Source organism: Camellia sinensis, chromosome 10, assembly GCF_055761805.1.
Source record: "Camellia sinensis isolate YWXY chromosome 10, ASM5576180v1, whole genome shotgun sequence".
In the NCBI taxonomy this organism is placed as follows: Eukaryota; Viridiplantae; Streptophyta; class Magnoliopsida; order Ericales; family Theaceae; genus Camellia; species Camellia sinensis.
In genome coordinates this window covers 2,752,039-2,775,490 of record NC_138970.1, presented here as the reverse complement: position 1 = coordinate 2,775,490, position 23,452 = coordinate 2,752,039, and the positions used below count along the sequence as shown (strand labels likewise).

Genomic DNA, 23,452 nt, shown 5'->3' with positions numbered 1-23,452 from the left:
TGCCTGGACACCTACATATATATATAAACAGTAAGCTAAAGCCCAGTGAATAACATATGCGTAAAGAGGTTAATAATGAATATTCTTTCAGTATTTAAAATAGTCATTTAAACAGTATATCGGTTATTCAATCATAGCAGTCATAAATGGTATATCCAATAGCAAACAGTACAGTAGGTCTTAACAGACCGAACAGTCAGTTGATGGCCATCATAACAGTAAACAGTAGTGGTTCCAACATGGAAACCGACAGAGATCTCTGTGACAGTAGCAGTACAGTACAGTAACAGTAAATTGCTATGGATATCACGACTACAGTTCGTAAATAGGACAAGCATTCATTTAATAAGAAATATCATTTCAGAAAGCAGTATAGTTGATCATTCAGAAATTATTCATGATTGAATATATCTTTACAACATTGTTACTCACAGAGTTCTGGGCTACAGATAGGCAAGTGAGCGTCCTCGGATGCCAACCCTACACAGTTACAGAACGAACACACACTAAGTTACACACTTGGGAATCAATGACTTAGTCCCTATCTTGACTCGGTGTGGTTCTACATCAATATCCTCATTAAGATGCCTTAAACTATGCCTATGATGGAATGAGGATGTAAAGATGCACTTTAAAACACTTTTCAAAATTTTCAGAAAATAGGGGTGTCGCTCGAGCGTGGCTTTCTACGCTCGAGTGGACATGCAGACAAAGGAGCTCCGCTCGAGCGTGACTTTCCTCGCTCAAGCGGACTGCAAAAGTACTGGATGTAAGAAATTCACGCTCGACAGGCACTCGACCCCCGCTCGAGCGTGAGACACAAGTCCTCGCTCGAGCGTGCATTCTCTCGCTCGAGCGGACTATAAACATGCAAAGTATTGGATACACGCATTTTAAGCTCGAGCGTGACTTTCCTCGCTCGAGCGGACTGCATGAACTCAGAGTGTACGCTCGAGCGTGGATCCAAAATCTGGAATTTCTAGATTTGTCTCCAAGCATGAAACTCGACATTTAAAGCATCAAATTCGATCCTTTTAGGCTAATTTTCTGGAAAACACTTTAAAACTCATAATATGACATGTTTCAAATATCAATTTGCAAAATCAAAGCCCAAAGGTAGTTCAATTAAACCCATTTCCAAACAAAACTTCAAGAACATGACGAACATGCAACATGCATGAATTTAATCAACTTCAAAACTTCCAATACATAATCAAATTAGTCAAAACTTCCAAAAACATGATGAATTCATGGATCAAAGCTAGAGTGTAGACATGCATGCAAGAATTTCCATGAAAACAACCTCAAAACTCAATAATGTGTACATGCATGCATGATTTAAGCCTCCATTCAACATTTTGAATCAATTCTAGACTCTAATCACCAAACTTCCATGAAACATGCAAGATACAACTCAAACTCACAATTAAAAGGGTGAGTCTCCCACTTCAAGTCCTCAATTTCAAGAATAGAAGCTCAATTGTGCAATCTACTCTTCAATTCTTCTAATTTTCCAAGCCAATTTTCAAGAACTCAAGTAGTCACCTATCTCTCTCTCTCTTTTTCGGTTGAGTCTAGTGAAATGGAAGAGGTGATGAAACGGTATGTCTAAGTGTATGAATTGAGCCTCAAGATGTTAATAATAGTGGCCCACTAGATGACATTTTGGTAATTAATGCAACTAATGTAATTCAACACTATTTAATCCAATTTAATCATGCCAAATCAAATTTTAATTAAATATACCATAAGATCACATAAATTCTAATTAACATGAAACACTAATCAATTTCAGATTCGGCTGCCGATAAGGCCTTCAATTTACAGTTCAAACTTAAAACATGAACAGATCATTTAACAGTCAAATCGATAGATTTGCATTTAAACTAATATACTCAGTCAATCAGTTCAGAATTTCAGTCAATTAGTCACTTAACATGCTTAATCATAGATTAGCACCAATTAGTGGTGAGGGTTGTCACATTATGTCACTGTAGTTTTCAAACTAAAACGCCTACATGTATCAAAATGTGAATTGGACAAAGTAAAGGGACACAGAATCGAACAGATACATTAAAATTTAAAAGTGATGGGGTGAGCCCGGTTTAGAATCTTGCGCAAGTGAGTTGCAAACCCTAACATGGCACGGGAAGGTATTTCGGCTCTTATCGATGTAGGCGATATAAGGTTGGTGGTGCGGGTGTCACAACATAGACTGTTCCCTTGGGACAGACCATAACGTCACGACTCGGGTACGTAACCCTAGTGCGTGGGCATCATTGGTAGTTACAATAAGTAACATTTGAATATTTGACCAAGAGGGAGTCAGAATTGCCCGTGGCCATTACTTAGTGGTTGAGTGGAAATAGTACTCCGCGGGGAGTTATTTAAACTTACCTGTTAAACTAAATCTATGTGACTTTAAAAAGAAAAGTATGCATTTTCCTTATGATGAATCACTATTTCCGTTTGCCATTTTTATTTATTTATTTATTTATCTATCGTTATTATTTTAACTGTTGGCATTTCTGTTATGCTTATTAAATGCTGCTTATTATTATGTTATTACACAATATTTATTATTTGTGGGTATTATTCTCGGGGTGGGTATTTTCGGGTTGTAGTATCTTATTGAACTCGTCGCTCATTGGCATTCCCATTGCCCTGGCGTTTCATGCCAGGTACCGAAGAAACCGAAAGAAACACCGAGGTGTTGGAAGGCAACATTCAACCCTAGTTAGCTTGAAGCATGCCAAAACTTCATGAACCATTTTTTTTTTGAGTTGTCTAGTTTTTCTCTAGTTCTTCTTATATTTGTGTACTAAAAGAAAAAGTTTAAGTTTGATTGGAGTTGTAATTTAAGAACTTTTAGTTTCCTTGTTGTAAATTAATGGATGATGGCAAATTTGGTGGCAACATTGATGAGGATTCTTAATTAAGAAAAGTGATTTTAAGTTTTAAACCTTATTATGATGTCCTCAAATTTTGGGACGTCACAAGATAGGTCTTAAAACCGTTGATTGCATATTTATTGGTTATGCCATAAATAGTAGTGTATATCGGTTTTTGATTCATAAATCAAAACATTTCGAAATGCATGTAAATATTATTATTGAATCTCGGAATGCATCATTCTTTGAACATGTATTTCCGAATAAAACCGGACAAGAGATTAGTACCAATGAAAGATCTTATGATGCTATTACTAGTCATGATCAAGGACAAGAGCAAGAGATAGATCAAAATGAGGAAGAGGAACCTAGGCGTAGTAAACATGTTAGAATCTCAAAATCTTTTGGTGCAGATTTTCTAACTTTTTTGTTAGAAAATGAGCCTTTAACTTTCAAAGAAGCTATGTCTAGTCCTGAAGCTCCTTTATGAAAAGAAACTGTAAACAGCGAAGTTGAATCCATCCTGCAAAATCACAATTGGGAATTGGTGGATTTGTCATTAGGTTGTAAACCTCTTGAGTACAAGTGGATTTTCAAGAGAAAAATGAAAGCGGATGGATCAATTGACAAATACAAGGCAAGACTTGTGGTCAAAGGTTTTAGACAAAAAAAAGGCTTTGATTACTTTAACACATACTCACCGATTACTAGAATAACATCCATTAGAATGCTAATTGCTATTGCATCGTTGTACAATCTAGAAATTCATCAAATGGATGTTAAAACAGATTTCTTAAATGGTGAGTTAGTTGAAGAAATTTACATGGAACAACCAGAAGGATTTTATGTTCTAGGAAAAGAAAAGAAAATATGTAAATTGGTTAAATCATTATATGGTTTGAAACAAGCGCCAAAACAATGGCATGAGAAATTTGACAAGGCAATAATGTCAAATGGTTTTAAAATTAATGAATGTGACAAATGTGTTTATATTAAAAACATAAACAAGGGTTATGTTATATATGTTTTTATGTGAATGATATGCTCATCATATATTGTAATAATGGCATGATTAAAACTACCAAGAAAATGTTGAATAAATATTTTGACATGAAGGACATGGGGATTGCTGATGTAATACTTGGTATGAAAATTACCAAAGTATTAGAAGGTTATGTTTTGTCACAATCTCATTACATGAAGAAAATACTTGACAAATTTAGCAAAGATGATGATCATCTTGCTAAAACACCTGCGGATGTTAATTTGTTTCTTTCTAAGAATGTACATGAAATTATTTCTCAATTAGAGTATGCCCAAATTATTGGAAGCTTAATGTACTTGATGAACAGCATTCGCCCAGATATTGCTTATGTAGTAACTAAGTTAAGTAGATATACGAGTAATCTAGGAGTAGAACACTGGAAAACTATTATAAGGGTTCTAAGATATCTCCGATTTACTCGTAGCATTGGGTTAAATTATACTAGATGTCCAGCAGCACTTGAAGGATACTGTGATACAAACTGGATATTGGATACTAAAGACTCGAAATCTACCAGTGGGTATGTTTTTACTTTTGGTGGTACGGTTATATATTAGAAATCTTTCAAACAGACTTGCATTGCTAGGTCTACTATGGAATCAGAATTCATAACTTTAAATAAAGCTGGGGAAGAGACAGAATGGCTTCGCCATTTCCTTGAAGATATTCCAATGTGGCCAAAATCGGTACCTGCTATTTGCATACATTGTGATAGTCAATCGGCAATAGGTAAAGCACAGAGTCATATGTATAACGGTAAGTCGCAACACATTTGTCGTTGACATAATGCCGTAAGATGACTACTCTCTAATGGAGTTATTTCCATTGAATATGTGAAGTCTAAAGACAACATAGCGGATCCACTAACCAAAGAGTTAGCAAGAGGATTAGTTAAGAATTCATTGAGGGAAATAGGACTTAAGCTTATTAAATAAGAGTTATCACAATGGCAACCTAACCTAGTTGACTGGAGATCCCAAGATTTAGGTTCAAAGGAACAACCGAGTTGGGTATAACTCAGAAGGATCACTGGGGAGTCAAACTCCAATCCATTTCTATGATGAAATAGTGATATCTGCAGCGTTTTAGGTTAAATAATAATTTTAATGATTCTTATGTCTAGGTATACCTAGTGAAGTATGACAGGATACTCTTCATAAGAATCACCTATATAAGTGTGAAATGGGCCGGTTCTATGAGATTTGTGAATGGCTACAATTCTCTAGAGCATTCATGAAAGACCAGATTGTTCAGGGCCAAAATGAATACAATAGGGAGAACTAAACTGTGTCTGGTAATATACTATGTGAGTTCTATTGTCTTGATTTACACAAACGGCTGAAAAGTTCAAGATATCATATTCACTAGTTAGCTAGTAAATCCGATAGTATCTCGCGTGGGAAATTTCAAAGCCAAAAGCTACCTATCCTTTACAGAATATTTCTAATTTCTGTACTCTTTGTATTTAGATTATGTTGTTGCATTTTCTCTTCGTCAAATTCCATTCATGTGGGGGATTGTTGGAAAGTATGGTTTTTATAGGCTTATTTTGGGCCAACTTTGAGCCCAAATTTGAGTGGGTCCCAAACGTCTTTTGGGGTGGGTCTAAGAGGTGACGTGTTCCTTACCGTGTGGCAAGTCACACGATGAAAACAGTTTGTCAAAACCATTTATGAGTAAATGGGAAGTTGACGTCGTTTTTGGGTTCGTGGAATGGACAAATAAAGAATAAAATTTTAGTTTCTTTGTAAGGCTTGTCCTACATTGGAAACTTAAGAGAACTTATGTAAGTATATAAGTTTTAGGTGACAACACTTGAGTTGGGCCCCAAGGAGCACGCCAAGTTTGTAGAAGGGAGAAGTTATGGACAAATTGAACCTTGGCTCAAACCACCACACACACGCGCTACCTCCGCTGGCCGAGCCGTGCCGGGCGGGGGTGTGGGGTGTGGGTCGGGTCGGTTCTAACATTAATTTTTTGGACAAAATTTATTTGAATTTTTTCAAAAATTCTTGTGGGAAATTATTTAAATTTCTGAATAAAATTAATTTAATTTTTCTTGTCCAAACAATGCCCTTTTCCAATCCATTTTCTAGCAAGTTCAATAGGTTCAAACTGTTCTAAACAGTTTGAAAAACTGCCCAGCAATTTCGGGCAATTTTAAAACTGCCAACAGTTAGCAGATCTGTCCATTTCGAAATTGTATTTGTTCAGATTGAAGACTGCATCTGTTCAGGGTGTTTTGCACTTGTTCAGACAGATCTGTAGGTCACCATTTGCCTATAAATACAAACCATTTCCAGTAGATTTCTGATTCTAAAAAATTCATTTTCTTGCCTTCATTTTGCTCTCTTGGATTATTATTCTTCATACTAGTTTTAGAGAAAAATTCAGAGAGCATAGAACACAAGTTTTGTTCGTCGTATAAATTGTTTGGAATACTACTACAATTTGTGTAAAGATTATTGTATTTTGAGAGATAGACGCCATTTATCTGTAAGCACCGAAGTGAGGTGAATCTGTTTTAAGGATAGAGTGTCACACACTCAATTGCTGGAGGTAGAAATGGAGGCTAAGGTTAGGGTTGGAAAGGTTGAAGATTGGGGATATGTCTGGAATTTTACATAGAGATAAAATGGTAATAAAAAATATTTAGAAGTCAGACAAAAGAAATTTGGAAGGCAACTCCTCCCTAGTCCACTTTGAATTGGGGGATGTTGTTTGGGTGCATGAGATTTATCACTAATTGTATTTTAATAATTTAAATTATTTATTTGTCAATTATTTCATACATTTCATCAATAAAAAATGAAGTCGATTGATAATTATAACTTATTAAATTTATCACATTTGTCACACAAAAAAATAATTTTTTTTACAGGCATTACACAAAATATTTGACAAAATAAACCATTTAAATAATTTAAATGAAATTCAGAGTGACGCCTCTTCAATTCAGATTATGGCCTAAAATAAAAAAAAATTCCTCCCTCAAAATTTGATAGGATCAAATAACAGTAAATAGCTATTATTATTTGGAGAAATTTCAAATCAAGCTTGAAAAGATAATTAAAATTTGTAATTATATTTTAAAAAAATAAACTAAATTATAATTTTCCCTTATTATTTCTAAAGTGCAAAAAAAAAAAATATATATATATATATATATACGACGAGGAGGAGAAAGCAGTAGAAAGGATAAAGAAAATAAAAAAGAGCTGCAAAATGAGTACGGTGAAAGCGGTGGCTGTCATCACCGGCGACCCCACTGTTAGAGGCAATCTTCAGTTCGTTCAGGACTCTCAAGGTCTCTCTCTCTCTCTCTCTCTGCTGTGCTATTTCTTGTATGCGTTTGGTTGGTTCATTACTTGCTCATCAATCCCCAGTCTACTCTTTTGTTGATTTTGTATATATATAGGAGCAACCCATATCAGAGGGAAGATAAGCGGCCTCAGTCCAGGCCTTCACGGCTTCCATATTCACTCCCTCGGTGATACCACCAACGGCTGCAATTCCACCGGTCACTTTTCCCATTTTTTTTTTTTCAAAGCTTACCCACAACACAACATGTTTGTCTGTTATATTCAAATTCCAATTAGAACTTTGCTCTTGTATGAATCATGAATGAGTTCTGTCTGTTGGTTGTTGGGGGGGTTGATTGAGGTTCCTGATTTGATGAATTATTTATAATAGCAGGACCTCATTTTAATCCATTCAAGAAGGATCACGGAGCTCCTTCTGATAAAGAGCGTCACGCTGGAGATTTGGGTAATATTGTTGCTGGCCCAGACGGTGTGTGTTTTCACTTTTTGTTACTCATCATTGCTGTTATTGATATTATTATTTGGAGTGGATTCATTGAATAGCCTATACTTTTGTTTCCATGTTTCAGGGGTTGCAGAGATTGTCATTAAAGATATGCTGGTATATTAAGAGCAATTTTCTTCATTCCAAAATTGTTACTTTTTGTTTCATAATGATGACGAAAAGAAAGAGGATTTAATTGATGTCATATTCTATTAATTTGATTATTGACCTACTACACACAGTAAGTAAGGGATTAACTTGTTTCAATTGCTGCGGGAAAAAAATGTAGTTTCAAGTGCCATATAGAATACTATTTTAAATCTCTCATTTTTCCATGGTATGGAAAGCTTTGATTTGCTGGAATTATGTGTGTGCACCTTGTTTTCAAATTTGTAGATTCCGCTACGTGGGCAACATTCCATATTGGGGAGGGCAGTAGTTGTGCATGCAGATCCTGACGATCTTGGGAGAGGTATGGTTCATTCTTTGCATCTTATGTCATATTACAATGCCTAAACTTGAAAGCAAAAGCAATACTTCCCAAGTATGTATATTTACTTGAGAGATTAAATGTGTGGGGAAATGTGGTACCAAGCACCTGTTATTCTTGGGTCAAAGAGCTAAAGATATTTGAAGTGGATTTTATTATTATTATTATTTTTTGTGGTCTTATCATGGAAGGGGATTTCAATAGGACATTAAAATGCATCAAATTGGTTGTACTTGGGAAATTTTAATCTGAGTGAAAGAGCAGATCTATCTAGTAGGTGGGCTATGTTGATAGAAACTGATACTTTAGCACAAGTGGAATTATATGAAAGGCACATAATAATTCAGTTTCTTGCCAATATTATTAATCCTCTCCACAGCTTGCATCAACTTCGTTTTTAAAGTAGTTCTGTTCTTGATACACCCCCGGAATGGTTGCAAATGATGCTAGTCTTGTGTGCTCTTTAGTATTTATGCAACAGTTCTTGAAATCTAAAGATAAGTTAAAAAGAATATGGTGAGAAAAAAGTTGGGATATACATGTCGGTTCTAGCATTAGTGGACTTAATGTCACTTGAAGTTACTATTCTCTCAATCTTAAATTTCTCTCCTTGCTTTGCGATCTGATTTGGTAACCTCATGTGCAAACAAAAATATTGTCTTCATTATCTTGACTGATTAATGAATTTTATTGGTTAATATATTAGAAAAATATTTGAATGACTGAAAGGAAGGTTAGTGACTCCTGGAGGAGGCAACTACTGTTCTCTAGCCAGAAGAAAGGGTTTTATGTCTTGGGAGACTGTTAGTGATACAATAGTGAATCAGATCTTTCAACTGGTCTCCAAACTCCAAGGTTTCCTTGTAGTTGGAGAGTAATTTGCTGATCTTTCCGTATTGGCATCATGTCTTCTGACTCTGGCCAGTCTCGACAGTTTTGAAACATTAGAATTTATAGATGAAATATGTCTCTTTTGTGCAACTTACGTTTCGTCTCTGCTCATGGGTGGATCTTATGCTCATTAGCCCAATTGCAAGAGTTATATTATGTTACGAGAAAGAACTGTTTTTTCGGAGTTTATAGCTGGATGCTTAAAAAGTAGAGTATCATTTTAAAATTGTTATCCTTCTTCTTCATCATTCACCAACAGAATGGTTGGTGATTACTTCCTTTTGGTACTCAGCCTTTGAATTGCTCAGGGAAAGGGGAAACATTGGCTGCTTTCATCTTTAGTCCAAATGTTATTTCTAGTTTCCTGCTCGTCTGTGCTGTGTGTGGGTTTAAAAGTGGGAATTGTAAGGTATTGATTGTCTAAGTGGTTGTGATATTGCCTTTGTAGCAGCAGTGATTGGGTTTTATCTAATTGTAACAATTGATGCAACAGGTGGACATGATCTTAGCAAGACAACAGGAAATGCAGGTGCAAGAGTCGGATGTGGTAATGACCTTTATTTTCTTTATTCTAGCTTTTGGTGTCATGTGCTATTTGTTTTCTTGTGCTGACCGATGCTAGGTACCAGTAGGATAACCCCCAAAAATATGATGCAAATGAAACAAAAGGATGATCTCACTAGATGACTATTTAGATCTATTGAGTAATTTGCTCTCTGCTCCATTAAAAAACCAAAATAATAGTCAGCCAAGCAGCCTTGCAAGGGTTGATTATAGAACATAGATATAGATATTTATTTCGTAGAACAGTCAAGTTATATTATATGAGCAAGTTGTACCTCATCTATTTGCTAGACAAGAATAAGGGACTTACGGGTTGAGGGACCAATCAATTACCACCAATATATATATATGCTTTCTTATCGAGCAGCGCCAAGAACAAAGATGTCGATTGTAATCGCAATTCAAATAGATCCACATGGGTGTGAGCCGGAAGGTGAGATTTGCAAGCCATATTCTGTATTTTTGTGTTTCTAATTTCTGTGTGCAATGGAAATAGCATAGAAGGATTTTTCTATCTTTAGCATTCTGACACTTGACAATTATCATCCTATTGTCTAGTGCCAAAAGTGGAAAGAAATAAAAAGCCAATTTAGGAAAGTTTCCAAGTGTTAAAGTGGAAGCTTTCTACCTTAACCCTATCCTCAGATTGTATTGCATAGAATTAATTATCAAATTTCTCTGACCTTAGGAAGACAGATTCTGTTTGTTAAATCCTTTTTTGTTGTTTTTTTTTTCTGCCTGTAGGACGAAGCCTAACATTTGTCACATCTGTGTTTGGCAGGTGTCATTGGGCTTCAATCCTCGGTCTAGTGTCAATTGCTCTCATATGTTTCATACAATTTACTTGGATACTTTGTACAATCATGTCAGATGTCTTAACCCTCATATCATCTCGCAAAAAATAATAATAAAATTTTTACATGGATAGTAAGTTGAAATTTTGTTGGAGACTTATATGGCCAAAGAGAACCTTGTTTGGAATAAGTAAATGCATGAAACTTGAAATTTCTTCTCAATTGCACTGTTGAGGAAATTTATGGAGGATTGATATTGTTTGTGATGTTTTTCATTCTGCACCTTTTGGGCATGTATGTTTCATGATTACTGGGATAAGGCTTTGTTGATGAATGTTGCAACCTAATCTCAAACGGGCTTGTGAATTTGTTGGAAGTTGACATTATTAGTTTGGTGGATTTTGTTGCATGAAAGGGGTTAGGGAGGTCGGTCTTTGCTCAATTTTGAAGTTTTGAAAACTTCTCCTCCTTTATTGAGTTACCAAAAGGCAACATGTAACACTAGACTATTACATGCTTCCCAACTTGGAGATTCACGAGACACTGAATCATACTTTTCTCAAAGCTGATGATTGAATCACAATTCAAAAGAAACGTTACTGATTTTCAATTTCAAGTTTTTTAGAGTCCTAAACATTAAGGCTAGGTTTGGCATAACCTATATAATCTATCTTTTTTATTTTTTTTCCGTCACATTACCTGTAAAAAGACAAAAAGTGTACTTTTTTAGGACACTCCAAACCAACCCTAATTCTCCCAAGATATCCCAGTCATGAAATGGAAAAAATAAAATAAAAGTAACAGTACAGGACATGGAAAAGAACCAACTCTCAATCTAAAATTAACGGATGAGATCAACGGTTGGCAAAACCAATGCAGACCACAAGTTACAATACCTTTGCACATTCTAAAATTAAACAGATAAAACCAACAGATTTAAGTCAGGAAGAGTAGGTAAAATGATAACATCATGTTATATATCTTGGGCACATATATCAACCAAGATACGCCATAGGTTGCTAGGTCCTATCACAGGGTAAACTGATTGTGAATATGATCCCATGACAGATGGATCAACAAAGTGCTCGACTCTGCAACTTCTGTTTTGCCTAGCTCGATTGGCAAATCAAGCACATCCCTATCCTCTTAACCAAGTGTTCCTATACGATGACTTGTCACGCAGAGATGCATCATGGGCCTTGTATTCCATCACATAGCTGTAGGGAAGCTTTAAGTTCCGCTTTATTGCATCTCTCAAAGCCATCACAGCCTGGTTACAGATCAAGCAAGGTCCATTATTACATACTTTTTTGGCTTAAATTTTCGAAATAAACAAGTAACGCCAGCTGAATGATGGCAAAAACTGACCTGATGATCAGATGCATTGCGATTCCACACGCTCAATATGTCCTCATTGAACCGAATGCTTAGTACAACACCACATATGTTGTCACGATAATCAAGTTGGTCACCCACTAATGCTAGAACCTACATGTATATCCCAAATAAAAATAAATTACTTCAAATTCCCATGACAAGCAGAGGAGTTTTCAGGGGTAAAATTTTAAACATGTTTAACTGATCCTGTGCTCAGTCTAAACCATTTTGCTCAGTCTAAACCATTTTGTGCACAAAAAAAATTACTAGTGCCAAAAAATGAATAAAGATCACATTTCATATTGTTGGCAAGCAACCTACATTCATTTCTGCTATGTAGTTCCATCCCATGATATAGTGTACAATATTCGAAACATAGATGAAAATAAGGACTTCCTAATACAAATCCTGGTTTCCAGTATTTGGACTGTATTCCCAACATTTCCTCTCCAATATGAATTCAGCATCTAAATAAAAGAAGATTTAAAGAACAGCAGCAGCATAATGCATCTAAACTTGTGGTTTAATAATTGACAATAGAAGTGTTTCATTAATCGAACACCAAAACGATCCATATGGTCCGACTATAAAGGTTTTATTTAAGGTAAACCTCCCACAACCTTCTGTTTCCACGTTTTGGCTGGATGGTTTGAAGTTTAAATGTGTGATATAAATAGAATCAAGGTTAAAATACAGAATACAACTTCACAACTAGGAATGGGATTGGATTCTGAAAATTGATTACCAAGTGATACACACAAGTGAATACATTCTCTATCTTGAATTGATTACACAACAGGAAAAAAGAATTAGAGCATTATTGAGAAGCTATTGATGGACCACAACTGCAAACAAGACGAGAAAACATTGTCTTAAAATGGTACAACCACCATGCACCATAACAACAGATGAATGCACTAATGACAGAGTGTTTAAACTGACAGTGCCACATGGAAATAGTGATCTAAAACGTTGAAAAAGATAAAAATTGTGAATACCAATGAGAAAATTATATGATATTATACTCTATGGAACATGGCCATCAATAAAGCGGAATAGCAAAAAAAAAAAAAACAGTGGATCTGAAGCTCTGCTGTGAATACCTGTTAACTAAAACTTGGTACAATAACATATAGTACTGAATCACTTATTTCTAAGAGGCAATAAGACCAATTATTATCTCACTTTCCAAAAACAATAAAAGGAAAAAACTAATATAACTTTTATGACAAAAATGTTGTAATTATTAGAAGAAGAATGATGACGAAGGGAAACCACCAATGTATACAAAGAAGAAGAGAGAGCACACATCTATACTTAGGGGTTGTTTGGGGTGTCTTAAATAAGTGCACTTTTTGGACTAAAAAGTTGAGGAAAAAAATATGAATGTTTGGGTTAACTTTTTGACTTTTTATGAAAAAATGTGTATTAAAAAATTGTATAAATAAGTGTGTAGGAGAAGATAGGGTAGGAGCCGTATGGAATGGCAGTGGTGACTGGCTGGGTGAGTAGATGAGAAAATATTGTCTACTTCTCGGGCTTTGATTGGATAGTGTTGTTTGGCCCGTGGGGGCCCACCACGGGTCCCGTTTTTCTAATCGGAACCGTTCAATGTGTAGAACCCATCGAGTACTACATGCTTATAAAAAATCACGTTGATTGGATATCGATAACTATCTGATCGTGTTAGTTTTCTTTGTCAACTGTTAACTATAATACCATCCAATTTTTACACAAAACTGATTTGATCATATAGTTAATGATATCCGATAGATTTGATTTTTTACAGGCATATAGTACTAGACGAGTTCTACATATTAAACGGTTCGAATTATCAAAACGAGACCCATGATGGGCCCCCACAGACCCAACTTTACCATGCAAATAAGTGAACGTACACATGTTATTATTTTTTGTTTTTCCTTTCATTGCAGGTGGCTAACGTGTCCGTACGTTGATGGGTTGGTTGGATTGGATTGAACTTTATATTAATTTACCATTTAAATTAATATTTGTATATTATTTTTCTAATTATTTTTTTTTTTGGTGAATAGTGATAACTTTTTAACATTTTTGATAACTTTTTGACTTTTTCAAGAGTTGCCAAACCAGCCCTTAAACTGTTCTACATACCGATATAAAACTTAATAGTATCCACACAATCCAAAAAGGGAATCAAAAGAAGGGCACCCTTCCTATGACAAACAAACACACCCAAAAAAATAAAAATAAAAATAAAAATAAAAATAAAAATCATAAAATATCTAATTTCCTTAAATGCGGTGGAAGCTCAATATCATACTATAAAAAAATTAAATTATGGTGGATGTGTTAAAAGGGGTCGTTTCATTAGAAGCTGTAAAAGTTTTCAATACTTCTAAGAGGGCTTCAACCCAAGCCTTTAGTATGATGTCCAAGAGACATCACCAACTAAACTCAGTAGCCAAAGGAAGTAGGCATCGTCATAGAGTGAAATTGATAAGCTCAGCTGCAACTAATTCTTGGCGAGGGTTTGCATCCAATATCAAACAAGTGAAGCTTCGACTCTAGTGTCAACAAGATATAATAAATATGGACTCATAGCTGTTTAACTCTACACACCCTAGGAGTAAGTAACCCTGGCCTCATTTAGAAATATGCTATTTTAGTAACTTTTTGACTTTTTACGAAAAGATGTACAGAAAAGTAGAAAGTGGTGTGATAACTTATAGGCCCTGTTTGGCACAACTTATTTAAGCTTTTAGCAAATATTAAGCTATTTTAGAGTGTTTGGTACAACGGCCCCGTTTGGTAGAACTGTGGGAAAGTGATTATAGCTTATAACTTACCAGCTTATAGCTTATAATTGTAAACATAAGCTGATTTTTTACTTATAAATTAAGCTTCTCCTCCCCCACTCAAAGAATAAGTTGATTTTTGACTTACAAAAAGCTATAAGCTGTATTGTTAAGCTGAACCAAACGCATCAAAATAATTTAAATTAAGCTAAAAGCTGAAATAAGCTGGAAATAAGCTCTACCAAACAGGGCCAACTTATCAAAACAACTTATAGCTTAAGTTAAGCTATTTTCAAGTTATTTTCCAAAACAGCTCTGGGGTGCTTAACAAATTCGACTTATGCGAGAAGCTAGTAAGGGGGGCTAAAATGACTTAAATGCCCCTCCTCAAATTCGATTATTACCAAATACCTCGTATATAAACCACACTCTTACATTGTTCACTCTGAGAGAGGGAGAGAGAGAGAGAGAGAGAGAGGCAATTTCCAGCGAGTGTGGCGATTTCCAGCGAAGGTCTTAAGTTTCTGGCAAACGTCTCTGTCTTTTGCTCTCTCTCTCTCTCTCTCAATTGACCTTCCGCCGTCGCAATCACAATTGAGGGGCAAAATCCTAACCATTGCGATCGATTTGAAACCCTAGAGCCGCTGATGACGATTTGAAACCCTAACGCCGCCGATGATGATCTGAACCAGAGTTCTCTCTCTCTCTCTCTCTCTCTCTGGCGTGAACCAGAACTAGCTCTGTGAGCTCTCTCTCTCTCTCTCTCGATCTGACGATGGAGGCTGCCGGCTTAGGGTTTTGCAAAACCCTAACCGTGTGGCAGATCTCTCTCTCTCTCGCAGATCTCTTTCTCTCTTTGCGATCGTACCCTATCCCCCATCATGATCTAGGTGAAGCTCCTTTTCCAGTGAACCAGAACTCTCTCTCTCTCTCTGGCGTCGGAGCTAGGTTTTCAGTGTTTTTTTAATAATAATAATAATAAAGCATTTTAATCCATTAATGAAATAAATTTTATATTAATTGATACTAATTAAGCCATTAATTGATAATAAATTAAATTAAAAAATATTAATAAATTGGTAAATTTTGTAACAATTTTGTAATAATAAATAAAAAAATATAAATTGGTATTTGTAACAATTTTTAATAAATTAAAAAAATATCAATTAATATTCATGTATTTATAAACCAAAATGAATATAATCTGAAATTTTTAATTGGTATTTCAGCATTTGTCAAAATTTTCTCATGATCAATCTCACCATGCATGTACCACTTCTAATTTGAAAAAATAAACTATAAACTAAAGAAAATAAAATAAAATAAAGAAAAAGAAATAAGGAACAAAAAAATTAATTGTTAATATTAATCGATACTAATTAATAATTTTAGTATTAATTGAGACTAAGGCCAAGTTTGGGAAGACTAAATAAGTGCACTTTTTGACTTTTTATGAAATATGGGTTAGATTTGGGTTGGGTTTGAAGTGATGTGTTAGAGAGGTGATTTGACTTAAATAAGATGATGTGACTTAAATAGGATAGTGACTTTTTAACTTTTTAGATTTTTTGGAGGATGCCAAACTTGGCCTAATTAAGCAATTAATTGATACTAATTAATTTATAATGGAAAAAAATTGTTACAATAATACTTCCATTACATTTTTCTCAAATGTATCAATTTTTATATTAATTGATACTAATTAATAGTAATTATATTAACTTTTATTAATGAAATAATTTTTTTAAATTAAAACTAAAAAAAATGACAAAATTATCATTTTTATATCATATAAGGGCAAAAAAGAAGATTATATAGTAAAAAACTATTTTATAGCTTATCAACCAAACACTACTCTGCTGCTTAAATTCATAATCTCACCGCTACACCAAACAGGTTAACAGCTTATGTTTACAGCTATAAGTTATAATCTGTTAAGCTATAATCTATAATCACTTTCCTACAGCTCTATCAAACAGGGCCATAGTGACTTTTTGACTAAAATTAAAAGTTTCTAAACGAGGCCTTAGTTCTTATGTTGCTAGTATTGCTTTTTTCCATGTGACCCCTTCTATAGGTTGTTAACAGAAGCCCAACTGCGGTGACAAGTTTTTTGAATGATTTTCTTGGTCCCAAATCAACATAATCCCATGCTGATGACACCAATGCGGGGGCATAAAAAAGTGTGACCCAATGCATGAGGTTCCTACTAAAACAGGGCCTGGAGAGGGTAATATGTATGCAGTAGTAACCCCATTTCCAGAGGAGGTTTTCATGACTCAAACCTGCACCACAAAAATGCTAAAGAAAAGTAACCGTTAGGGCCAAGCTAACCTTAAATATTAAGGGGCATGTGAAACTTAGATATTATGTCCTCATATGTCTCAACTCAAACATCAAAATTTTACAGACTAGTTAGGTTGGGAAAAAGATTGTAAACCTTGATTTTAGCATCAGACAAACTAATATTTCAAATCAAAGGAACATAACCCCTAAAACTTATGATTTTGGAAGATAGGTTAGGCAACAGGAAAAAAAATACAAAATTTGCAACTGCTCCAAAATTTAGCCATGTCATGTCACCAAATATTTACTATCTGTCATCAAAATATACTATATTGCCAAGAATCATTGCAAAATACCCAAGGGAATGGAAAAGACTAGCTAAAAACATTAAATACATTGTCATCCAAGGAAGGTTTTAAGATGCTTTTTCCCTTACCAGATCCTCCCAAAAGCGACCTGAAACAGCCTTTTTGAACCGTATTATCCACTTGCCACCATTGCAGTTGGCAGAATCCTGATAAAAAACACATTCCAACAGAAGTAGCACATTATGTTGAGGACATACTAAAGTAAATTATTTATTGGACGGGGGAAAGGGTGGAAGAAAGGAACCAAAGAAGAATGGATAAATATAATTTTTCTTTTTCTTTGATCAATACTCATCATTAATTAGCACAATTAAATACATCATAATCCCATCTACTTTAGGTTGTCTTCCCCTCCACTTAGCATTTCCATTAACAATGACCATATTCCTCTTTATTACATGAACTAAATCATCTTGGTCATTCTCTCTCATCTTATCTTCAATTGGTGTTACTTCTACCATTTCACAAATATACTCATTTCTAATTCTATCTTTTCTGATCTTCCCAAATACCCATCTTAGCATCCTCATCTCAGATACAATCATTTTGATTAATGTATTGATAGAGCGAAATGACAAAAAAAGTATTCATCTAGCCAGCCCCAATTGATTGGGACACAACTTTTGGGTTGGTTTTACATCTAATCTTACCTCCCACAGTGGGCGAATTCCTTCCTTGAAAAGATGCAAATCAGTTGGGCTAGGCAAAGAAGAGGGACGAGCCAAATGGCAATAACATACCCAAAAAGCTTCAACCTATACACAATTAATGTTCAGATGTAAGATCAACCTATTGAACCAAGATACAAAAATCAAATTAAGGCAAAGGCCATGGATCTCATTGCAACCACATTAAAGCAAAGCCAAATCTTACCGTACTAAAATCCACTATTTTCTTTATATTGTCTTCATATGATGTTTGAGTTCGAACTCCAGGTGTTCGACGAGTGTACCAAAAAACAAACTTGTTCTGGTCACAGAAACATTGTGCCAAGATAAGTGGCACTATCAGCATATTCACCATAAAATAGATGAAATACAAAAAAACCACACAAGTGCATAAACATATAGTCAATTGTTTCTATCATTCATTTTAGTAAATATTATACAAAGATTAATACTGATTTGTGTTGATATTTTAGTACAAGAACTCAAGTTTGAGCTGAGAAGCACGGACACGATATTGACATGCAAACATGGCAATTTTCACAACAAATAATAATAATAATAATAAATAAATAAATAAACTAAAATAAAATAAAATGCCACAACATAACAACAAATAAATATACATTTTTATGCATATGCATGAAAATAGAAAGAGCAAAAGGTGCTAATACTTGTTTTAAATATCTCTAAAATTAGAATATAAATCAACAAGGACACAAGGTGTAGCTTGATTTGGTTTGTAAGTTATTGGCATTAGAAATTCTAAAATTAGAAAGTCTAAAGGAGGAGGAGGATTGAATAGGTATAAAACAACATTATTACTTTTATTTGATCATTAGATCCAAACCATTTTAGCCAACTTTTTTTCTTTCAAAATTGGAATAACATTGATGAAGTAGAGCATTTTGCTAGTCAATTAACTATTGATCCATTGTGTTCCTCCCTTTATGCTTTGTTTGGTTGGGAGATTTGGGAAAGAATTTAGAAAGGAAAAGAAAAAAAAGTCTGTGAAACTAGGTGAAATTCAGGCATGTTTTATTTACATTTCACCTAACTTTTTCATTTCCCTTTCCAAATCACTCCTCAAACCCCCAACCAAACAGATTATTAGAGGTGCATAAGCATAGCTCAACCAGTCACCAGGGGAAGCAGATTTTGAAATCACAGAGTTCCACCGGAGGGGGAGGGAGAGAGATTGGTCAGTTTCTGGTTCCGTTCCTTGGGCTGAATCCGATATGCACTTTGGTTCCATGAACAATAGGAAAAAAACCTAATAAGTCTATTACCAAATGGATTTCAAAATTAATTTTCAAACTAATTTATATGTATGCCACATAAATCATACCATACCACAAAACAAACAACGAGACACTGAACAACAAGAATTGAAGAGAAAGAGGCATGTGTTTATAATATATATATATATATATATATATAAATACAAAGAGAGAGAGAGAGAGAGAGAGAGCGACCTTGAGAGGGTGCAAACCAGCTTTGAGGTCGCGAGCTTGGCGTTCGCGATCTTCGGACTCTTTATCGGCAGTAGCAGTGGGGTTGGGATCGACCACTGATTGAGAGTTAGGGTTTGAGGAGATCTTGTTGTCGGATTCCTTCTTCTCTGCTACCAATTCCATTGAGCTTCTACTCCCCCCAAACAAACCCTAGTCCCCTATCTCTTTCTCTTCTCACCTCTGCTTTGCTCTCCTGGCTTTGTTTTTCACGGACCCAACAGCACAAACCAGTTTCGATACAAACAAACAAACAGTGGATATGATATCGGGCTTATTATTATATGAAGTCCGGTTTTATTTACCGACTTGGCTGTTTTGGGTCTGGGCTCGTCTCCGGACACCGTGGGCTTACACCACCCTCACATCACTTGTTCTTTAATTTTTTATGTCTCCATATATACGTCATTGATATAAAAAAAAAAAATTAATTTGATTTAATAATTATAATTATATAAATGTATAATTTTTTTTTTATTTTTAAAAACAAATATTATAAGATCATATATACTATTACAATTATCAAATTAATTTATTTTTTTAAAACAATTTATGCAAAGTAACTTTAAAAAATTAGGTGGCTTTGCATAAACTAATAAGTACGCACTTTTTATCTTTTTTGAATCACATCACCTCTCTATTTTTCTGCATATCTTTTCATAAAAAATCAAAAAGTACACTTATTTAAATCATCTCAAATCATCAAAGATTATGGTAGCCCACTAGTTTGGGCAGGATGGTCTATTTTTTAATGATGTATTTGATTTATAAATTTAGATAAAAATTTAAAAAGAAAAATAAAAAATTGTGATAAAATGTGATTAAAAAAAGTAAGGACGGTCTAATTTTTTTATATTCCATTTAAATTTTATTTATTTATTTATTTAAATCTTTTCTTAAATTTATAAACCAAATACATTTGAAAATCACCGTTTAAAGTTAATTGTTTGATACATTGTGATATGCGGTTTGTGATTATTATATTAGTATCCAACATTCTGAAAACTTATAAGATTTAAGATTTATAATTGCAATACATATGGCCCACTTTATTAATGAAATGTTAGTCGACTTAGCCACCAAGGATTAAATTTTTAACTAAATTCTTATACAATTAGCCAGTGTTGTATATTTCCATTTTAGAAATCGAGAGTCAACCTTTACAGATCACAAAGATGATTACTTCTTTTCCATTAAATAATTACTAGCACACAGAATAAAATAATATATTATTTAATAAAATATAATAATTATATTTAATTTTTTATATATTGTAAAATAAATGTTAAATAGAAACTAATCAATTAAGATTTTCTTAATTATTTAAAATTAAGAAAATTTTAAAAAATAGTATGAAATATTAATCATAAAGTTTTTCACTAAAAATCTCACTTTACTTATATAAATAGAAATATAAGATTCATTTTTTTTTTCTTTTCTTTTCTCGATATGAGATTAAATGAAAGCTATCTAATAGGAATTTTCTTAATTGTTTAAAAGTTAACAATTGTTTAGGTGAGAAGTTTATTTCGAATCAAACAATTTTAGTCGTTTAATCTTTAATTAGGTAAACCTTTAATCAAACCAGTATATTTTGACAAAACTTTTAAAATTACAGTTAAACCAGAATCAGTCAAACCGAAAACGGTTCACCCTATCGGCTAAGTTAAATGACCAATCAACTTATACAAAAATTAATTAATTAAAACTTTTAAATTTTATTTTAATTTTAAAATTTAAACTGTCTTGAACTGAAACATACACAACACTACAATATTAAATGAGAGCATAATGTTTATGTAGTGAAACAACTCATTTTTTCTCGTTTTCTTGATGTGAGATTATAAAATAAAAGTTAATAGTTATTTGGACGGGAAGTTCATTTCTAATTAAGCAATCTCAGTCGTTCAATTTTTAATAAGGTCAATCTTAGTTTATTTCAAATCAAACAAATTTAAGTAATATATTTTGATAAAATCGCGGTTAAATCAACAAATCAATCAAATAAAAAATGATTTAGCCTAATAGGCTATGTCATAATTAATTAATTAAAACTTTTAAAATTTAAACTATATTGAATTGAAACATGCATAATGCTACAATATTAAATGAGATGGGAGTATAAGATTCACTTTATATAAATAAATTAATTCATTTTTTTTTATTCTTTTCCCGATGTAGGATTATTAAATAAAAGTTAGCCAATGGAGATTTTTTTAATTGTTTAAAATTAAGAAAATCAAGAAAATTAGTATGAGATATTGAAACTCTCACAAGGCTTCTCACTAAATGGGATAAGAGTATAAGATTCCCTTTATACGAGTAAAATAATTCATTTTTTTCCTTCTTTTTCCGACGTGGGATTATCAAATAAAAACTATCCAATGGAGATTTTCTTAATTATTTAAAATTAAGAAAATTAGTATGAGATATTGAAACTCTCACAAAGCTCTTCACTAAAAATATCATTTTCCTTATATAATAGATAGATAGATAGATAGTGAAACAAATTTTGCTTTTTCTTCTTCTCCCGATGTGAGATTATAAAATAAATCATAAACTAATTAAAATTTTATTTTTATATGGTTAAATAGAAGTTAGCCAATGGAATTTTTTTTAATTGTTTAAAATTAATAAAATTAGTATGAGAATTTGTGATTAAACCGACAGATCGATCAAACCTAAAATGGTTCAGCCTAATCAGTTAAGTCAAATGACCAACCAACTTATATAAAAATTAATTAATTAAAACTTTTAAATATTATTTGAATTTAAAATTTAAATTGTCTTGAACTGAAATATACACAATACTATACTATTAAGATTCACTTTATATAAGTGAAAAAACTCACTCTCTTTTTCTTTCTTTTTTTCTATGTGGAATTATAAAATAAAAGTTAACAATTATTTGAACGAAAAGTTTGTTTCTACTCAAGCAATCTCAGTTTTTCAATCTTTAATCAAATCAATTTTTAATTTATTTCAAATCAAACAAATCAATATATTTTGATAAAACTGTTAAAATGGCGGTTAAACCAACAAATCAGTCAAATCAAAAATGATTTAGCCTAATCGGTTAGGTTATAATTAATTAATTAAAAGTCTTAAAATTTAAATTATATTCAATTGAAACGGGCACACTACTACAATATTAAATGGAATGGGAGTATAGGATTCATATTATATGAGTAAAATAACTCTTTTTTTTTTTATTTTTTCAATTTGGAATTATCAAATAAAAACTAGCTAATGGAGATTTTCTTAATTGTTTAAAATTAAAAAAATTAATAAAATTAGTATGAGATATTGAAATTATCACAAGGCTTCTCACTAAATAGGATGTGAGTATAAGATTCCCCATATATGAGTAAAACAATTTTTTTTTTCCTATCCCCATGTGAGATTATCAAATAAAAGCTAGTCAATGGAGATTTTCTTAATTATTTAAAATTAAGCCTTCGTTTGGCATGCCAAGTTTTTTGGCTTTTTGGCTAAAATAGTCACAAAAAGACAAAATAGGTTTTTTAACCCAATAAGACAAAACATCACAATTAAACCATAATCATTTCATTTTTTTCTCACAAAAGTAAAAAAAGCCTTTCAGCCCCAGGCTAAAAAAGTCAAAAAGCTAACCCACATCTCAAATAAAAATCAAGAAAATTAATATGCATTATTGAAACTCTCGTAAGACTCCTCATTAAAGACACATTTTTCCTTATATAATATATAGATAAGTGTTTGTTCATTTATTTTTTAAGTTTAGACTTCTTCTTTTATTTATTTATCTATTTATTTTTTGTAGTAGTAGTAGTCGTTGTGGTCGCCATAGGGGTGGATAAACGTCAGGTTAGATTGGTTTTGGGTCAGGTCGACACTGCATAATAAGAAATTTTATGTCTGTCCAAGTTTGGCCTGATCCTAACATCGGGCTTCTATATCTATCCAAATTCATTTTAAAAAATAACTACAAATCTCAAGCCCACTCA

The 23,452-nt window shown here is 33.2% G+C and overlaps 2 protein-coding genes across 4 annotated transcripts; one reads left to right on the top strand and one right to left on the bottom strand.

Moving 5' to 3' along the window:
• The first annotated feature begins 7,107 nt into the window (after positions 1-7,107).
• CSD3 (copper/zinc superoxide dismutase 3) lies at positions 7,108-10,704 on the top strand. Of its 3 annotated transcripts, none has more exons than XR_003639812.2 (8): positions 7,110-7,243; positions 7,355-7,456; positions 7,633-7,728; positions 7,829-7,860; positions 8,140-8,215; positions 9,618-9,671; positions 9,980-10,121; positions 10,470-10,704. XR_003639812.2 is itself a non-coding variant. In XM_082893127.1 (8 exons), exons 1-8 carry the CDS (start codon positions 7,162-7,164, stop codon positions 10,496-10,498), a joined length of 537 nt encoding a protein of 178 aa, XP_082749253.1. In that variant the 5' UTR covers positions 7,110-7,161; the 3' UTR covers positions 10,499-10,704. The 3 variants fall into 3 exon arrangements, 2 of the variants coding, with proteins under 2 accessions (XP_028092472.2, XP_082749253.1); XM_082893127.1 differs by having other exon boundaries at positions 10,056-10,121; XM_028236671.2 differs by lacking the exon at positions 9,980-10,121 and having other exon boundaries at positions 7,108-7,243.
• A 593-nt stretch (positions 10,705-11,297) lies between these two features.
• Positions 11,298-20,420, bottom strand: NCBP (Putative cap-binding protein). The gene is made up of 6 exons (XM_028236673.2): positions 19,431-20,420; positions 18,164-18,259; positions 17,941-18,045; positions 17,359-17,436; positions 11,851-11,970; positions 11,298-11,752 (listed from the first exon to the last, which is right to left on the bottom strand). Exons 1-6 carry the CDS (start codon positions 19,590-19,592, stop codon positions 11,621-11,623), a joined length of 693 nt encoding a protein of 230 aa, XP_028092474.1. The 5' UTR covers positions 19,593-20,420; the 3' UTR covers positions 11,298-11,620.
• Positions 20,421-23,452: the final 3,032 nt, after the last annotated feature.